Consider the following 17,421-nt stretch of genomic DNA (forward strand, 5'->3'; position numbering starts at 1 on the left):
GGCATGAGACTCACTCACACCCCCCCTCACCTCCCACTCGGGTCCCCAGCAGACACCCACCCCCTCCCTGAGCTCTAACCTTCAAATTTCTCCCAGCCTCAGCCACACACTGAAGAGCCACTGGTGGAGGCTGTGATGAAGAGGAAGGTAAATGGCTGCATGCATTCCATCTGCTGCCTCTGGGGGTGGAGGCCAGGAGCAGGGGTGGGAGTGAGAAGGGAAGGGGGCAGCCAGCTCTGAGCACAAATCTGCAGTCACAGGCAACGAACACGCACAGTCCTGGGGGTGTTCCACAGACGCTGCAGGGCAGGGTGATGCTGGTGAGGCCTGGAAGGGATGGGCATTCAGTGGAAGGGATTCAGTGGATGGTCAGAGGACAGGATCTAGTCCTGGCTCTGAAAGACCTTAGGCCAGGGCATTCCCTTGGACCTGTTTTCTCAGTCAGAAAAGTAGGGGCAACATCCATGCCCTGACTGCCCTCCCCAGGTGGTTCTGAGGCCCTGGATTAGTGAGGATGTATCCTGGAGCTGCAGTGGGCAGAGCTGAGACCTGGGCTTTGGGCCCAAGGGCCTAAGGGGAAGGAGGCCTGGGAAAGGAAGAGGGGTACTGCTTCGTACTCCCCATATCACCCCTTCAGCCAGGCACGTATAGCCCAGCTCTGCCTAACAGCAGGGGCTCATGAAACATGTTCTCTGCTAGGTGCTGCGGGCCTGAGGGTTCAGGGCAGCCAGGCCCAGAATCAAGCTCCACGGAGGCCAGAGGTCCCCATCTCCATAGTGATGACTGATGGCTTTGCTCCTTGGTACCTGCCTAGCAGGCCCCAGGCCAGGCTTCCTGGATATGAGGGGCCCTGGAAAGTGCAAAGATTGGAGCGCTTCTGCAGGGAGTTGTACACTGCGCGAGAAGCACTTGAATAAAGGTGTGTGGTGATACAGTGTAGGGGCCTCTGTGACAATGAGCATCATCATGATGGGGGCGGCACTGCGTCACCATGAAGGGGGTGTTGAATGTGTCACCATGAGGGGGCCTCCACCTCTGACACCATGAGGAAGGTGCCAGTGGGAGGGGGCTCGCAGTGTCAAGGGGTTTTCCCAGATTTTTTAGGATCTCCTTTCACATGCAGAGTTTGCTACCCTAAGAGGATAACTATAGGAACAGACACACCCTTCTTTGGAACCCTCCTTGATCCAAATGCCTCCAAGTCCCCCCTCCCTTCACCTCTCCCCACCCCCCACCATTGCGTTTTCTGTGTTGAGGTTGTTTGTTGCCCTCAGACAGTGGTGGGTTACGTTCTCCATGAGGGTTCACAGTCTTTTATTAGTCAAGTGGCCCGCCCTGGGAGTCAGGGGATATCCCACCTCTGAGAGCGGGAAGGGCCTGGAATCATGTCTGGAGTTGCTATTCACACTTAGAACCTGGCCCCTCATTCTTCTGTATAAGGAGCTTTGGGCTTGGCCAGGAGTGGACCCTTCCCCAAGGGTTTAGTCTAAAGGCCTAGACTCTGCAACAGAGCCTCAAAGCCCATGAACACTGTGCTAAGTGTCAGGGGTACTGAGGGTACCTAAATTCTGGTAAGACCTTCCTGCCCATACACCCAGGAGGGTAGTCTCCTCTGGCCTGACCACCCTGTCACACTTCATCCCAGCGTGACCACAGCAGCCCACTTTCCCTTCCTCATCCACTCCCCAGGCAGGCAGAATGTTCCCAAGAGCTGGCATGTCTGGGGTTCTCCTCTCCATCTGGCTCAGAAGCAACAGAGATGGGTGTCACCTAGGAGGGCACATGCCCATCACCGAGAGCTGGTGGCCCAGAGGACAGGCAGTTACACTCCAAGTCTCCTACATGGGAGGCTCAGGGCAAGAATTGAGGGCTCAACACTGTCTCCCAGTGGCTGTTTGAGGCCCACACCTACCATTCCACATTAGCTCCCGAGAGCTCGGAGCCCCCACTCAGGTCCAAGGGCTAGTGGAGAATAAAGCAAATACTGGAAATTATTTCTGGACTCGCTCTTTCAGCCTCTCCCAAGTATAACCCTGGAATCCCCAGGGCAAAGAGAGCAGGCACCCTGGCATGCAGCATGGCCAGGAGCACAGGGTTCTGGGAGGTGGGGACTGAGGCTCCTTGCTTCCTGCCTGTCAGTGGCTCTGGCCACCTTCTGCTAAAGAACAGGAGAGAAAACAAGGCCAGGACATCTAGTTTCTCTCCTTCCCTCCATCTTGGCGGGGATATTCTCCTCTCCTTAAACTTGGTCCCAGGGCTGCACCACTACCACCTAAGACAAGCAGACTCCCCTCCCTTCCCGCCATGGGAGCTGAGCTTGCCCTCCCGGCCCACAGGGCCCCATGGCAGTCTCAGTGTCCCCAAGCCCCACTCAGCCTGATGCGCTGGGCTGCCTGTGGGCTGGTCAGGCAGGTGGGGAGGCTCAAGCCACTTTCCTCCTCCCCTCAGGGTACCTCGTTCTTTCCCCATGGACTGCCCTCCCAAAACTCCTCCAGGACCTCGAGGGGCAGGGCACTCCCAGCCCAAAGGCCAGTAGGGAAGAGTCAGGGAGACAAGGGAGACAGTAGGGAGGTGAGGACTGGGCTGAGATGCCCCAGGTGTGCGCAGCTGGGGGCAGGAGGTGGAGTCTAGTCGTCGGGCCTCTCTTCTGGAGGGTCCTCCTCAATGGGGGGTGCAGGTTGGCAGCGGAAGTGGTCGTTCCAAATCTTAAGGAAGGTAACCCGAAACTTCTGGATGCGGAAGGCATAGACGATGGGATTCATGGCCGAGTTGCCATGTGTGAGGAAGATGGCGACGTACATGAGGAGCCTCGGCTTATGGCAGGTAGGGCAGAAGAGGGTGACGCAGTTCAGGACGTGGAGGGGCAGCCAGCTGAGGGCGAAGAGGAAGAGGATGAGGGCCAGCGACTTGGCGATCTTCAGCTCCTTCCCATAGTACTTCTGCGGGTCGCCAGAGGAGGCCGACACCTTCTTGTTGAGCTGCTTGCGGATCAGGTAGAAGACCTCCAGGTAGATGAGGACCATGAGCAGCAGTGGGGGCAGCACCCAGACAAAGAAGTTGAAGTAGACCATATACTCCATGCTGATGACCTTCTCAAACTGGCACTCGATCACGGGCTCACCTACACTGCCATTGGCCACCCAGGCCCGCTCCACTGCATTCAGGTTGTTCCAGCCGAACATAGGTGTCAAGCCCACCACAAAGGAGAGAATCCAGCAGCCAACGATGGCCACCACAGCCCTTCGGGTAGTCACCACTGTCTTGTACCTGGGGGAGAGGAGGGCAGAGTATGAGGTCCCCTCCTCAGTTCACCCAGCCCCTGGGGGTCTCTAAGAGGAGGTCCCTGCTCAGCCAGGGCCCAGTGAGTGGGGAGGCACATGTCTTTGGCTAGAGGGTCAAGTCTTTGGGATCTAAAATTTAGGCCAGAACTTGCAATGCACTGGTTCATGTCTACTGCTGAGGGTGGGAGAAAACAGAGAAGAAAATAACAGATGAATTCCTTTAGGAGTTTTACTAAAATTACCAAAGTAAAGAGTGCTCACATGTGCTTGGCGCACCCCCACTGGTGACCTTATCATTGCTTCGTGACAGTTCCCATGGGGTAGAAAAGCACCAGCAGAATGAGTGCCCATTTGACAGCTGAGAAAACTGAGGTTCAGAGTAGTCACGTGTTCTGCCCAAGACCACATGGAGTGTGGCAGCGCTGTGCTTCCTAACTGACCACAACAGCAAGGTGATTAACAAACCACCCCTCCCCCTGGGCCAGCTGACACACTATCATAAAAAGCCTTCCCCCACCCCCTCCTTTTGGCTGTGTCCCATCTCTGCCAGTGCCCCCATCTCCCACCTCCATCCTTACCTCGCCTCCCCTTTCAGTCATGTACAGTGCTTATCTCCTGAGGGGTTGATCTCAAGAACCAGCTCTCCACCCCCAAGCTAATTGGGAATTATTCTCAGGAAAGAAAACTGATTTTCATTGAGGACTACATGCAAGGGACTCCGGTTTATGCATGCATGCATGGGTGTATCCATTCATTTTTGCGTGCTTTCTGTGCCAGGCATTGGTCTCTGTGCTAGGAGTAAGATTAAGAATCCCTACCTCTATGCAGCTCACATTTTGGGTGAAGAAATAGATGACACAAAAGTAAGGAAATAAATAAACAAGACAACTAGAGGTGGTGATATGTCCTTTGAAGGAAATAAGCAGGACGATGTCAAGGGGCAGAGCTACCAAACTTTTTCATGCCATGACATACACAGATGATGAAAACATTTGGATGACACAGAAAATGGATGAGGCTGACCATGGGCCATGACTCTTCCCCCACCCCTGCCCCCAGGGTTGAGCAGATGCCCCTCCGAGGAGGGGGGGCTCCCCACTTCCCTTTAAACCAATCCAGCCAGCAGCCAGCATGTCCTGTGCCCATGCACTGGCCTTGGAGCTAGTGCCAAGGGCTGGGGCCCGCCCAGCTCTGTGCTGAGGAGCTGGCTCAGCCCAGCAGCTTGCCCAGTTGTTATTTTCCAATGTAGCTTCTGAGATGCATGGAGTGCCCTCCTGAGCATGTGAACGGCTACTGAGACCCACGGGTGTGAAGGCGGAGGCCTCCCTCTGACTACGTTTTTTTCTGTCCCGTGCCTGCGGAATCTGAGGCATTCTCCTTCACAGCAATGATTCTTAAGGTCCCTCTCACCCTGGACCAAAGCCTACTGCTCTTTGAAGGCTTTACAGGAGTGGGAAGGGGAATGATGTGAGGGATGGGAGAAACTGGACCCCGCCCCCACCCCATCTAGAAAGCAAGCACTAGATAAGCAACCTCGTTTCTAATCTCATCATTCCAGTGGGGAAACTGAGGCCCCTAGATGACTCCAGCACCTTAAGTGTGGTGCCCCATCCCCTACTCTGTAGTCATAGGGTCCTTGTGTCCCCAGAGCTCCAAGGGGCCTTGAAATCTGTCCAGTTTGCTTCTGCCTTCCTGAAGTTTTCTTAGATCTAATCCTTGCTCTCTTGCTGTAACTAAAGCCTATTTCCACCTCTTGAATCCCCAGCAGGATAGCCAGCCTGGTGCATACTTTGGAGTCAGAGATCCATATCTGGGCCCCAGGTCTGCAACTTACTAGGTCAGCTCTTCCCCTGTAAAGTGAGACTGTGGGACCCACTTCAGATGAGCTAACATATGTGAAATGCTCTGTAAGCACGCCACCAACATTCCTGTGCCTGAGCTCCTAATCCTCCAAGCCCCTGAAAACACATGCACCTGAGAAACCCTGCTATCTCTAGATGCTCAGCAAACACAGCCTAATGGCTCTGTAAACATCTGGCTCAAGGTTTGTTTCTGATGAGCTTAGAGTGCTTCCCACATGTCCTATAGTGAAAGAAGCTCTGGGCAAGTCCATGGGGTGAGACTAAAGGAGTGCAGGTCATTCTATCAAAAGAGAAAAAAAGGCTAAGGTACTCTGCCACAGCTGTCACAGGCAGGGGGCAGGTCCCTGTGGTGAGCCTCAGCAGAGCCCAATGGAGCTGCAGCTGCAGAAGGAAGGATGTAGGCCAGGCACCCCCTATCACAGCCCATCACAGCTATGATTTACATCATATTGATCTTTTACAAAGCCCTTTTACATTCATGTCCCAGGTAATCCCCGTAACCACCCTGTGAGGTGAGTACAGCACATAATGGAATCCCTATTTTACAGATTAGGAACTCGAGGTCCAGAAATGGGCAACGACTTGCCCACATCTCCTGACTCCAAGACCAGCTCTCCTCAGGGCACCAGGCTGACTGTGGGTTGTTTAGATGTGGATGACTGGCAGATTGGGAACATCCCTTTCCTACAAGCTTTGAAATGGGAATGGCTAGACCCTATTCAAAGGTGGTACCACCCAGAGAAAGGGGGGTAGACAAGGTGACCTCTGGTATTGCCGTCCAGCCTGAGGACTAGGGGAGGAGGTATCTCACCCAGGACCCACATCTGGGCAGTGATGACCCACCAAGAGAGGAGGTGAATTCTGACAGTCTCCCAGGTGACAGAGGAGGAGGTAACTTCTAGCTAGAGAGGTGCCCGCCTTTTCTCTTCCCCTCACCCTTCCCAACTGCCTGGAGCCCCAGGGTTAAAGCTTTCCTGGGGCTCCTCCGGGCCAGGTCCCAGCAGACCTTGCAGCTTAGGGTATCAGTTCTCATCTGTTTTCCTTGCTATTTTCTCCATGGTGGGAAAGGGCGGGACCCAGGACCTTGGCTGAGGTAGGGCAGGCTCTCACAGGCAGGGCTGCCTCTCAGAGCTGGGAGAAAAGCTTACCTCTCCCTACATGTGGGAAAGAGAAGCAGAGGCTGCAAGTCCTAGGGTGCACGTGGGGTGGGGCGTGCTGAATGCGCCACAAACACTTGTCCCACCAAGTCATGGTCCAAGGCCTCATAACCCCTAACTTTATAGACAGCCCTGTGAGAGCTAGCCAGAGAGATGGCTGCCCTCAGGAGTGTGCAGTCTCAGACAGACAAAGGGGAAGCAACAGAATGGAGGCACTGGAGCACAAAGTGGAGCCCTGTCCACAGGCAAGCAGGGCAGGCAGCTCCTTAAAGATGTCATTGAAGAAACCAGGGAGGGCCATGCCCCCTCCTGTAGCTCCCACATAGTGCATAAATAAAACGCCCCATTGATGAGATGTTCCTTTGGGTTAAGAATCGCCCTCTCTGTGTGTTATTTTTAAAGCCAAGATAACACTGACTCCATAGTATGAATTACTTTATTTGTCAGTATCTTCTTATTGATGATGAGAAAAATGAAAAAAACTGGGTACCTAGAGTAGTTGGGGTGGCAGAGACTCCAAGAGGAAAAGGGAGAGCTTAAGGAAAGAGGCAGAAGAGTCTCCTGTTGCCAAGAGCTGGCCTAGCTGAACAGACAAGTATTTCATAATATAGCTGCTGCAAGAATAAGTGAGTGTGGTTTAGAGGTCAAAGTTAGGGAAGGAGGGCTACGAATCCTGTACCCAAATAGGGCAAGGCAGAGGAAGCCTCTGCTACTCCCCTGGACACCCTGGCAGGGCTGCCATAGGAGAGGAGGCGGTCCTGGAGGCTAAGGGAGGGGGGATGTTCAAAAATAATAGTTAACTGATGGACAGTAATAATAACAATGCTAATAAAAGCTAACATTTATTGATGCTTTTCATGTGCTGGCACCCACTTTATAGACAGCCCTGTGACTTAGGCATTATTATGATGATTATTCTCATTTTCTAATCACAGTTACTGAGATTCAGATTATGAAGCATGTCTGAGGTCACTCAGTGAGTAAGAGGTAGAGATGGAATTTCTAAGACTGAGCTTTGTCCTAGTCCAAAGCCCACGAAGGACCTCAGCTCTACCGCTTTGGGAAGATGGAGGACAAGGGGGGCTCAGAGGGTGGAGGTCCAGGACAGAAGAAGGGAGTCATGGTGGACCCCCCCTGCTTCAGGTAACCCCCTGGACTGGGCAGCTCTGAAGATGGCAGCAGGTCTGCCTGGGGGCCTCCCTCCCCCCTCCAAGTTCAACCTCTTTGTAGCCCTCAGACTGGTGTCTGTTCATGATCTGCTCAGCTGTTTAGTCGTCAGTGCCGGGGCAAGTAGGCAGCTGAGGCACCCTCCCTTTTCATTCATTAAACAGATATTCACGGAGGGCTTTTAGGTGCCAGGTTACAAGTGCCGGGTTCAGGGATATCGAAGAGAACAGGCTTTCAGGAAAGTAATATTCTAGAGGCAGGGGATAAACCAATAAACAGATCGTTTGAGACGTACCAAGGGAAATAAATAGGACACCCTGAGAGCGAGTGGCTGGGCATGGAGTGCTGCTGACTTAGGTTTTGTACGTGCTCAGGACAGCCTCTCTGGGGAGGAGACACTGAGCCGAGAGAGACATGATCACCAAGGGCATCCAGGCATGAGGTACCAGCAGGCAAAGTCCTGAGGCCCGAGTGGCTCAGGGAGCAGCTAGTGGGGGCTTCCCGAGAGTGAAGGCAAGGGCCAGGGCGGGGCAGTCACAGATGTGGTCTGGGACGGCCACCTGGGCTGGGCAGGTCACACAAAAGGTTCCAAGGTTTTATTCTTGGGCAGGGAAAGCCATTGTAAGCCAAGGAGTAATATCCAGTTTCTGTTTTTAAAAGATACTTCGGGCTGCGGTGTGGAGAGTGTGTTGTGTGCAGCAGGGAAAGCAAGAACACGACGGGGAGCGTATTTCAGCCATCCAGGCAAGAGGCGAGGTGGTGAGCTCTCGTGGGTGGCAGTGGGGAGTGGGGAGGAGTGCCTGGCTGTCAGATGTGTTTGGGAACAGAGCCAACAGGACCTGTTGCTGAGTTTGGATGTCCAGGTGAGAGAAAGCATCATCAGGATGACTCTCATGTTTTGATCCCGTCCACTGAAGGGAGGATGGGGCCATTCCCTGACCCTGACCCTGACCCCTCTCTGGCCAGGGGCCCTTCCCCTACTGCCAATCCTGTTGCACTCACTCAGGAAGTCCAGACCCCACTGCTGGACACTTCTTTGTGTGCACCTCCCACCTGGGGCCTTTGCGCTTCCTGCTCACCTCCCTGAGAGGGCTGGGAAGGCTCCTTCCCCTACATCCAGATCTCAGCTTAGATGTCACCTCCTCAGAGGAGATTCCCTGACCACCCTGCAAAAGAAGCCCGTCACTCTGTAGCCTTCTGCCGTTTTTAATTCTCTTGATAGAGCTTATCACTTCTTGACTCTCCGAATCCATTCATCTACCCCCCCGACTGCTTCCTCTCTCGATTAGATATAGATATAAATACGTAGGTGTTTAGGAATTTATTGTCTATTTCTCTCCAGTGGAATGTAACTCCATTAGGACAGAGATTCATTTTGCAATTTCACCAACTGCGTTCCCAGTACCTAGAAAAGTGCTCAATAATTATTTGTTGAATGAATGAGTAACTAGACGTAAAAATGGATACATGAATCCATATATCCATTTATTCAAACACTTATGATTTATTCAATGGCAAATACATTTTATTCAATGATAAATAAATAAATGATAAATTTAAAAAAACTCTTCAATCATTCATGATTAATTGAGGACCTACCATGTGAGTACGTCAGGGAACCACAGATAAGGATTAAATGGTAGGTGCTCAATTAGAGACAGTCAGATTAGAAAGGCATAGCTGAAGTCTTAGAAGCAATTACAGTGCCCTGGATGAAAAAAATCTTTCCCCTGGGCATGCGGCTGGGTAGGGGAATGGAGCATGTCTGCCTCTTTCTGCAACGTGCAGTTTGGATAGTCTGGGACCGAATCCTCCATCTTCCCTTCCCACTTTCTTGCCTTGTGAGAAGGAGCGATATTCCACAGCTCTGGTGACCTCCTTCCCTGCCTCCCTCCTTATCGTTGATCTCAGCTAGCTGTAACTGGAAACTTGGATCTCAAGACCAGGGAAGTAAGGCTTTAGGACTATAAACCACTTCCTTCGGAGAAACTCTCCCTCTCAAAGGAAACAGGAAACCGGATACAATCAAAGGCACTGAGCACACTCCTGGGGCCAAATATTTAACGTTAACATTCCCCGGGGGAGTCTGGATCAGGGACCCTGGAGAGGGACTTGGATGTCTGGGTCCTAATAATCCTGCCTTGAATCTTGCTTCAGGACCTGTGGCATCACCCACCAACTCTAAATATCAGTGTCACCAATCCCCAAAAGGGGGATCCACTGGACACCCTCAAGGCTAGTTTGCAGAACTGCAGAGAGCGGGCCCAGACACTGAACTCCTTGGAAGAACAGAGCTGGATACATTAGTTAGGCCAGTGGTGTAATGGGCCTTGGAAATAACTCCTGGTCACGTTCTGAGGACAAACAACTCAACAGTCTGCTGGGAAAACAATTATGTCTATGTATGTGACCCAGTAGCGTCCTCTATACTGAACGTCCTATATTCTCCCTGCTTCAGATTCAGAGCCCCTTCCTTGAATCTGGGAGTGAGCAGAAAAAACATAGCCCCCGACCTAAAGGAGTTCTCCATCTGATGGGGAAGGTATAGCCCCTGAGCAGAGGGAGTGCCCAGTCTGATGGGAGAGCAGCCCAGGCTAAATAAAACATACAAGGCCAAAGTTCCTGGTGTCCACCCCAGACTCAAAGGTGGCACAGGTAACTGACATCGCAAGTTCTACCTCAAGCCTGTGTGCCTGTGACAAAGCCCCTCTCCTCTCTGGTTGCATCCTCTCATCCTTACAAAGAGGGGTTGGGATTTGTTCAGTGCACCTGATCCAGAGGAGGCTGCAGAGGGTAGTGTAGGGAGGGAGGTTCTCAGGTTTGGGGAAGGCATATTTTCAAAGTATACTTGCCTACAATCCCCAACCCTTTCCCGCAGTCTGGGGCATATCAGGATGTCCCCACACAGGCAATGGGAGGCCCAGGGACTGCACTTTGACACAATCCCCTAGGTAATTTTGAGATGCAGCCACCTCCTCCCCAGCCCCAGTCCTCTAACTCCTGAGACCAGTGCAGCCTCACATCCGAGTGACAGGGTGGTCTTCAGGGAGGAGGGTGTCTGACCTGAACTGTAAACTCAGGACAACTGGACCCAGACCTCAGCATTCCTGGCCATTTCCTGCTCTGAGATTTGATTCTCTCTGGCTCTTGGGGGTAAGGCCAGGATGGTGAAAGTACCAAGGCCAAATTACCCCACCTGCTGTGGGAGACTTTTTTTTTTTTTTTTTTTGTGGTACGCGGGCCTCTCACTGTTGTGGCCCCTCCCGTTGCGGAGCACAGGCTCCGGATGCGCAGGCCCAGCAGCCATGGCCCACGGGCCCAGCCGCTCCACGGCATGTGGGATCCTCCCGGACCGGGGCACGAACCCGTGTCCCCTGCATCGGCAAGCAGACTCTCAACCACTGCGCCACCAGGGAAGCCCTGTGGGAGACTTTCTGACTCATTCGGCAGTATGGTAAAAAATTATCCTGTCTGCATATGGATTTAATGACCTATGAGTGGCTGGCGCAGTGAGGCCTTACTGGGATGACCACTGTGGTAAAGAGGGTCAAATCTCTTTTCCAACTAAGTGGAAAGACCTGACATTATAGGAAAAGGGAGCTGATTGAATCATTCCCCACCAGCCCCTCTGGTCTTTGCAGACAATGGTCCCTTTTAAGAGGTGGCAGGGAATCCTGCAGCCTGGCTGGCACATCAAGAGGGTGAGGGCAGGAGGGAGCTGGAAATGTGCAGATCTCCCCAGGCTTGAGAGAGCAGGGGGCCCACACTGCCCATCAAGGTGCCTGCAAGGACAGCAATGACATGAGGACCCCCAAAGCAGGGCAGTCCTCCCTTGGAGCACCTCACTGTGGTGGGAACCAGGAGACCTCGGTTCTGGTCCAGGCTTTGTTGGGAGGGAATGAGCTGGCCTTGGGTGAAACTCCTCTCCTTTGGGGGAATCTCTATCCTCATCTGGATAACATAGGACTGAATGAGATGTTTCCCAAGCTCTGGCAGGTCCAGTTACCCTCTTCTGAAATGTGTCAGATCATCTTATATGAAGAGGTGAGCTTGGCAGGGGCTGTAGTTGAGAGGCACACACAACTCCCCAGAAGGGAGTCCCCCCCTAAGGATTTCATGCTCCAGCTATGTGCCCCATGGAGAGGAAGATGGGGAGCAACATGGAATGGAAAGAGAAATAAATATTTGTTGTGAGTGAATGAACAAAGGAATGAATGAAGAGTGCTGCGGAGCCAGATCTGAGTTCAAGGTGTGGCTCTACCCGTTAACAGCTTGTGGCTTGACCAAGTAAAAATTCCTTGAGCCTTGCTTTTGTCCTCAGCATAATGGCACAAGAAGACTTGCTTGGCAGGCTCACTGTGACCATGAGGCCCCTCTGTGAATAGTGGCAACTGGTGCCTACTGTTATCACCACCCCTGTCCCAAGGGTGTCCCCGACTCCCCCAGAAAATACAGTCAGCTCCTGAAGAGATACAAAACAGGTGGCAGTGACACAGACAAAAAGTTATTTGGTTCACTTTGGAAAGACTGGTCATGTGGCTTTAGTATCTATTGTGCACTCAGCTCTCCTACCTAACTCAACCTTGGTACAGAATGAGTCTGTGTTCCCTGATCTGTCTGCCTAGCATCTGAGTCTTGGGTGGGGAGCAGGTAGGGATGTGGGAGCTTGCTGAGCCCAGCACAAACCCCACACAGGGCCCTGGAGAAGCCACAATTCCTGGCTAAGCGCAGTGAAGCTCTCCTGAGTAAGTGGCCAGTGTAGAGACTGGAGACGGGGGAGGCAGACTCAGGGGGAGCTCATGATGCCCCTTCTTCCACCTCCCTTCTGCATATCTCCTGGCCTATCTGGAATCACAGAGTACTCAACATCTGCCTGAAGGCCTGTTTCCCTCAAGGGACCATGATCCAACTCTGGCCAGAGAGACAATATACAGATTCCAGAGCAGCCCAAAGGCAGTGGTCCACTGAGAGCCAGACAGCAGACCCAGTGCCCTAGTGCCCAGAGCCTGGAGTCACAGGGGCTGGCCTGGGGGACAGGGATGCTCGCCCTGAGGAGGCAACTGCTCTCATAGGGCTTGGGTTCTTTCTCTGCTTTAGCTGCCTGGGCCTTCAGGACTCCCTAAAGTCCATAGCATCTAGCCCTCTATTCTAGAAAAGATGCCACAGATGGCAGGATGTGGGAGGACAGAGAGGACAGGGAGACTTTTGTCCTGTTTCCAAAGAAAGGTCCCACCTTCACCCTCAGGCCTCCCTCCATTCCACTGCTTGTACTTTTACATCAGAAAGTCTTACCCAGGGGCTTCCCTGGTGGCTCAGTGGTTAGGAGTCCGCCTGCTGATGCAGGGACAGGGGTTCGTGCCCCGGTCCGGGAGGATCCCACATGCCGCGGAACGGCTGGGCCCGTGAGCCATGGCCGCTGAGCCTGCGCGTCCGGAGCCTGTGCTCCGCAACAGGAGAGGCCACAACAGTGAGAGGCCCGCGTACCGCAAAAAAAAAAAAAAGAAAGAAAGTCCTACCCAGGATCTAACTTCAGTCCCTCTTGCTGCACCACCACCCAAGACAGTCCTGCTCTTGGGACCTGGAAGAAGTTGCAGTCATATTCTCCCAGGTCCTGGACTTTCTCCCCACTTCACATCCAGGTTGGTGGAATTTGGAGCCCAGATAACAGTGGTAAGAACCCCAGCACCCAGCAATTTCCCATCATCCCTCCCTGGTGCCTCTTGTTGCTTTCTGTGTCTTACGTCCCAACACATGCCTATTCACTGAGCCCCACAGTGTGCAGGAACATTTACATGAAGCTGCAGGCCAGGCCCAATCTAGGAACCAGTGCAGCCACTCAGGCAGCAGCACGCAGCAGAGCTTAGCAACAGCTATCAGCCCTGTGGAGCCCTGCCCCGCTCTGCCCCGCTCTGCCCCTCAATGCCCTGCATGTGCTCCAGGTTTTCCTCCTCTTTTCTGCCCCAGCCCCAGAGATGGGCTGGGGATAAGGAGGATCCTGATGCAGTGGAAGGTGGGGAAGCACCCAGTCTTGCCCAGGTAGATACAGGCTGGGCACAGAGTCCCCTGCCCAGGACAGCATGCAGCAGGATCCCCTGGATCAAGGTGGGAGCTGATGCCCTCCTCTTCCCCATGTGGGACAATCAGTAAAATTATGTGTTTCCTCCCTGAGCATATAACTGCAAGTCCCCCGAGAGCAGGAGTCAGGTCTGGTTCAATGTTGTATTCTTAGCACCCACTATGGTATCTGGTACATAGTAAGGCACACAATAATATTTTTAGAAAGGAAAGTAGATTCATATAAAATGCTCAATTAAAACCAGAGAAGGTGGAAAAGAGAAGGTAGGGGAGAAACAAACAACAGACCCAATGAATAGAAAAGTTACCAACATGGTAAACATTAATCCAATGATATCAATAACCACTTTAAATGTGAATAAAGTAGGAAGGAGGGTAAGAGGAAGCCACTTTGAAGCTTTTTGCTTCTCTCCACAACATCCCTCCTGGCAGGTAGAAGAGCCTGCACCCAGCCCACCCAGATGAGGGACCTTCCATAGAATCCTTGAGATTTCCATTCCAAGTTTCTGTCCCAGTCACCCAGTGACTTTCCATTATAAGTCATCCAGCTCAATACATTAAGCCACTTAATTAGGTGGTTCTAACTACAAGACCAGCCCTTCCCCTCACAGCTGTCCCTGGGTGGAAGTAGGGAACAGTCTGTTCTCAGGGAGCTGCCCTACACCCCTGTGATTTGCGCCAGGATAATGGAGCAGCATGGAGCCGCTGGCAGCATCCCAGAGCAGGGGCCTGGCAAGGCAGCTTCTCTGAGCATTGATCAATGATCATATTTTCAGTCCCTTCTGCCACTCTGCAAAGCCCAAGAAATCACTCACATCCCGCCATGACCCTCGATGCGGGAATCTCACATTATGATGTATGTGGGAGAGGAGGAAGCTTATTATATCGAAGCCTTTCTTTTCCATCCACCATTCACAAAAATTTCAAAGTGCTGTGCTCAGAGCCACAAAAAAGAAAATGCAGATCGCTGACAATAATGGGCCTTGGGGACTCAACCGGGCAAGAATCAGGTAGGACAGGCACTGCAGGCACAGGGTGGGGACACCAAAGTGGTGTCCCTCACCCAGCTGATATGAATACCAACAATATGGGCCAATTGGAAGGTCCAACTCTAGGGTGCCCAACTTTCAAATCCCACAAAGGCCTGACCACCCAAAACTCTCCCTCCCTGACCTCCATAGTTGGTACCCACTATCTCCAACAGAGTTACACCAGTGGGACAAGGAAGCAAAAGGCTCAAGATAACAAAACACTGGCAGGCGTGTGACAGGCATTAGAGGGCCTGGGTTCTAATCAGACTCAAACTTGTGTTCGCAGATTACATCACCTTTCAGAATCTTAGCTTCCTCATCTAAAATGGAGCTGATATCTGCCTAGCCCACCTCCCAGCGTTCCTATAGTAACCACTTGGCATTGAGCTTTACATACAGTCTCTCCTTTCCTCTTTCCACAATCATCTTAGGAGGAAGGCAGCGTCTCCACAGATGAGAAGACTGGGTAACTCCCTCAGGGTCACAGAGCTGGTGGTCAGAATTGGAACTGCAACTCAGGTCAGCTGCCTCCCAAACCAGGGTTTTGTGTTTCACACAATAATATCCCCATGAGGCTGTGAGGACTTTGAGAATAAGGACTATCGTCTTATGTTCCCCAGTATCCCCTATCGTCCAAGCTTCTCAGACTGCAGTGTGGGTGAGAAGCAAGGCCCAATGGCATTCAGCCTAATGCTGGCCCAGAAGTAACCCTCCCCACCCTTGTTTGGGGAGAAGCCTGTCTGAGGAGCCCAGAAAAAGGAAAGGCATTGTCTTGGACCCTGCAGGAAACAGGAATTCAAATCCCTGCCAGGTCCCTTGCAAACCACCTGTGTGACTTGTTTCTGTTAATGGACAGCCACCTCCACCATATGGAGAGAGGAAAGGCAGGGAGCCAGGGTGGGAGAAGGGAAGGCAAGAGGCTCCCCACCTCAGCGAAATGATAGTGGGGCACACAGCTCTCCTCACAAAGCATTTCAGCTTGCCTGATAGACAGGGCAGATTTTGTTGTTGCCATTTTACAGAGGCCCAAGAAGGTTCAGTGAGTGCCCAAGGCCATAGCTTGGCTGATTAGTGTCTGAGCTGAGACTGAACCCAGGTTCCTCTGAACCTGGCCCAGTGCTCTTTGAGGGATGCATGCTACCTGTGGGTGGCAGAGAAGGTCTCCTGGAATTCCTCACAACACTCAGCCCTAGGATCCAGCCCAAGGTCGGCTGGGCTGCCTCTCTAGCCCACCTCCTCCATTCTCACTTCCATGGACCTCATGGGATTATTTCTGCTGCCGTGATGTTAGCAACACCTCCTGATTTAGCTTCCCTGCACTTGTGATCGAGGTAGCTGTGCAAATGAGCACATGCAGGCCCTAGAACCTGAGAGGAAGCAGGCAGGGCCTAAAGGAAATCAGATGGCAGGTCAGGCCAGGCCTGTGCCCACTAGCAGCCTCTGTCCCAGAAGTCTCAGCCCTCTTAGCTCGGCCTGTGCCAATTTCTCTTAACTGCAAAATCTTGTGTTCTGCCTCCATCTTAGCCTAGAAGCTCTCTGAGGACAGGGGCTGTGGTTCCCCACAGTCTGGAAATCCCTGAGGGGAGTGGCTGGGTTAGTGGGTATATCACAAGCAGCATTCACCTTGGTATCTGGCAAGCTGGTTCAAATCCCAGTTTTGCTAATTACTAGCTAGATAACTATTTTCCAGTTCCTTTACCTCCCTGGGTCTCCTATTTCTTTATTTGTAAAAATGGTGTTGATACCAGCCTTGCAAGGCTAAATAAAATTAAATATGCTACCAAAGAAGGCACTCATCACTGTCCCTGACACTGAGGGGACACTCAGCATGCAGGCACTCCCTCTGCCCCAAGACCACATGTCTCCTTCCTCAGGATCCTCTCATGTCAGGCAGCCCCTGGACTCATGGAGGAGCTTGAAGCAGAGAGGGAGGTGCCCCAGGCACTGGACCCAGAACAGTGACAGGGCACACCTCACCTGTGTATATGGCTCTATGCACCTCCGAGCCGTGCCACGGCCACTCCCCCAGGTGGAGCTCACCAACATTAGGCCGTGGCATGCATGTAAAGGAACCTCTCAAGCCACAGTGGAGGGTGGCTGTGTAAACTGTCCACCCCAACCACGACAGAGACAGAGAGACACACGTGTGCATGCTGCTATCCATCCATCGTCTTCCCTCCCATGAAACAGCAGGAAAGGGGAAGAACAAGCCCCTGTAGTACTGGAGAGAGACGGTGGGTTTACATTACTTTCACATGTAATCCCCTCAACAATCCAATGAGGAAGATGTCATTATTTCCATTTTACACCTGTAAAACAGGCTCAGAGAGTTTGGGCAAGATCACAGAACAAGTAGCAGAGTCAGGACTGGGAGACCAACATTGCCAGCCTGACGCCTAAGGCACTCAGAGTTCTGTGCGTCTCAGCATCCCTTCTTTCCTTAGACTCAGCACACACACTGCGTGCTGGATCCTTGCAGCAACCCTGAGAAGTCAGGCAGGGACCGTGAGTCCCCTTTGCTGAAGAAGATGCAGTGCCGGAGAACTGAGGTGGCTTGTCCAAATGGGTACAGCGGCAGACTGAGTTGCAGCCTCTGAGTTCCCGGCTCCGGGTCTCTCTCTGTACTGGGTGAATTGGGGGATCAAGTCTCCCTGGTTTGGGAGGGGGTTCCTCTGTCCTTGATTCTCCTCCCAAGTGTTTCCCTTGAACATTTTTTTCTTCAAACCTTGACAGTAGACCGAGCTCAGACTCAGGCCATGTTCTGACAGGAAGACTGCGGCCTAGAGAACGGCCCCTCCTTGCCTGTGTGGGCTTCAGCAGTGGGAGGTGACAACCGCTCCTGTGCAGA

The 17,421-nt window shown here is 52.5% G+C and overlaps 1 protein-coding gene across 2 annotated transcripts in view; it reads right to left on the reverse strand.

The window, feature by feature from the left end:
- Positions 1-291: 291 nt before the first annotated feature.
- Positions 292-17,421, reverse strand: part of ADORA1 (adenosine A1 receptor) — a 35,187-nt gene continuing 18,057 nt past the window's right edge. Inside the window, exons 2-3 of one of the 2 annotated variants that reach the window (XR_014293566.1) lie at positions 1,913-3,267; positions 292-327 (exon numbers count right to left, since the gene is read on the reverse strand). Coding sequence is in view for 1 of the 2 variants with exons in the window: in XM_082616046.1 (XP_082472172.1) it covers positions 2,628-3,267 (640 nt within the window). In the remaining variant the exon portion in view is untranslated. Of the gene's footprint in view, positions 328-1,297; positions 3,268-17,421 lie in introns of those variants that run through there. The other variant, XM_082616046.1, reaches the window with a different exon arrangement.

This window comes from Mesoplodon mirus, assembly GCF_964341445.2.
Source record: "Mesoplodon mirus genome assembly, chromosome: 3".
In the NCBI taxonomy this organism is placed as follows: domain Eukaryota; kingdom Metazoa; phylum Chordata; class Mammalia; order Artiodactyla; family Ziphiidae; genus Mesoplodon; species Mesoplodon mirus.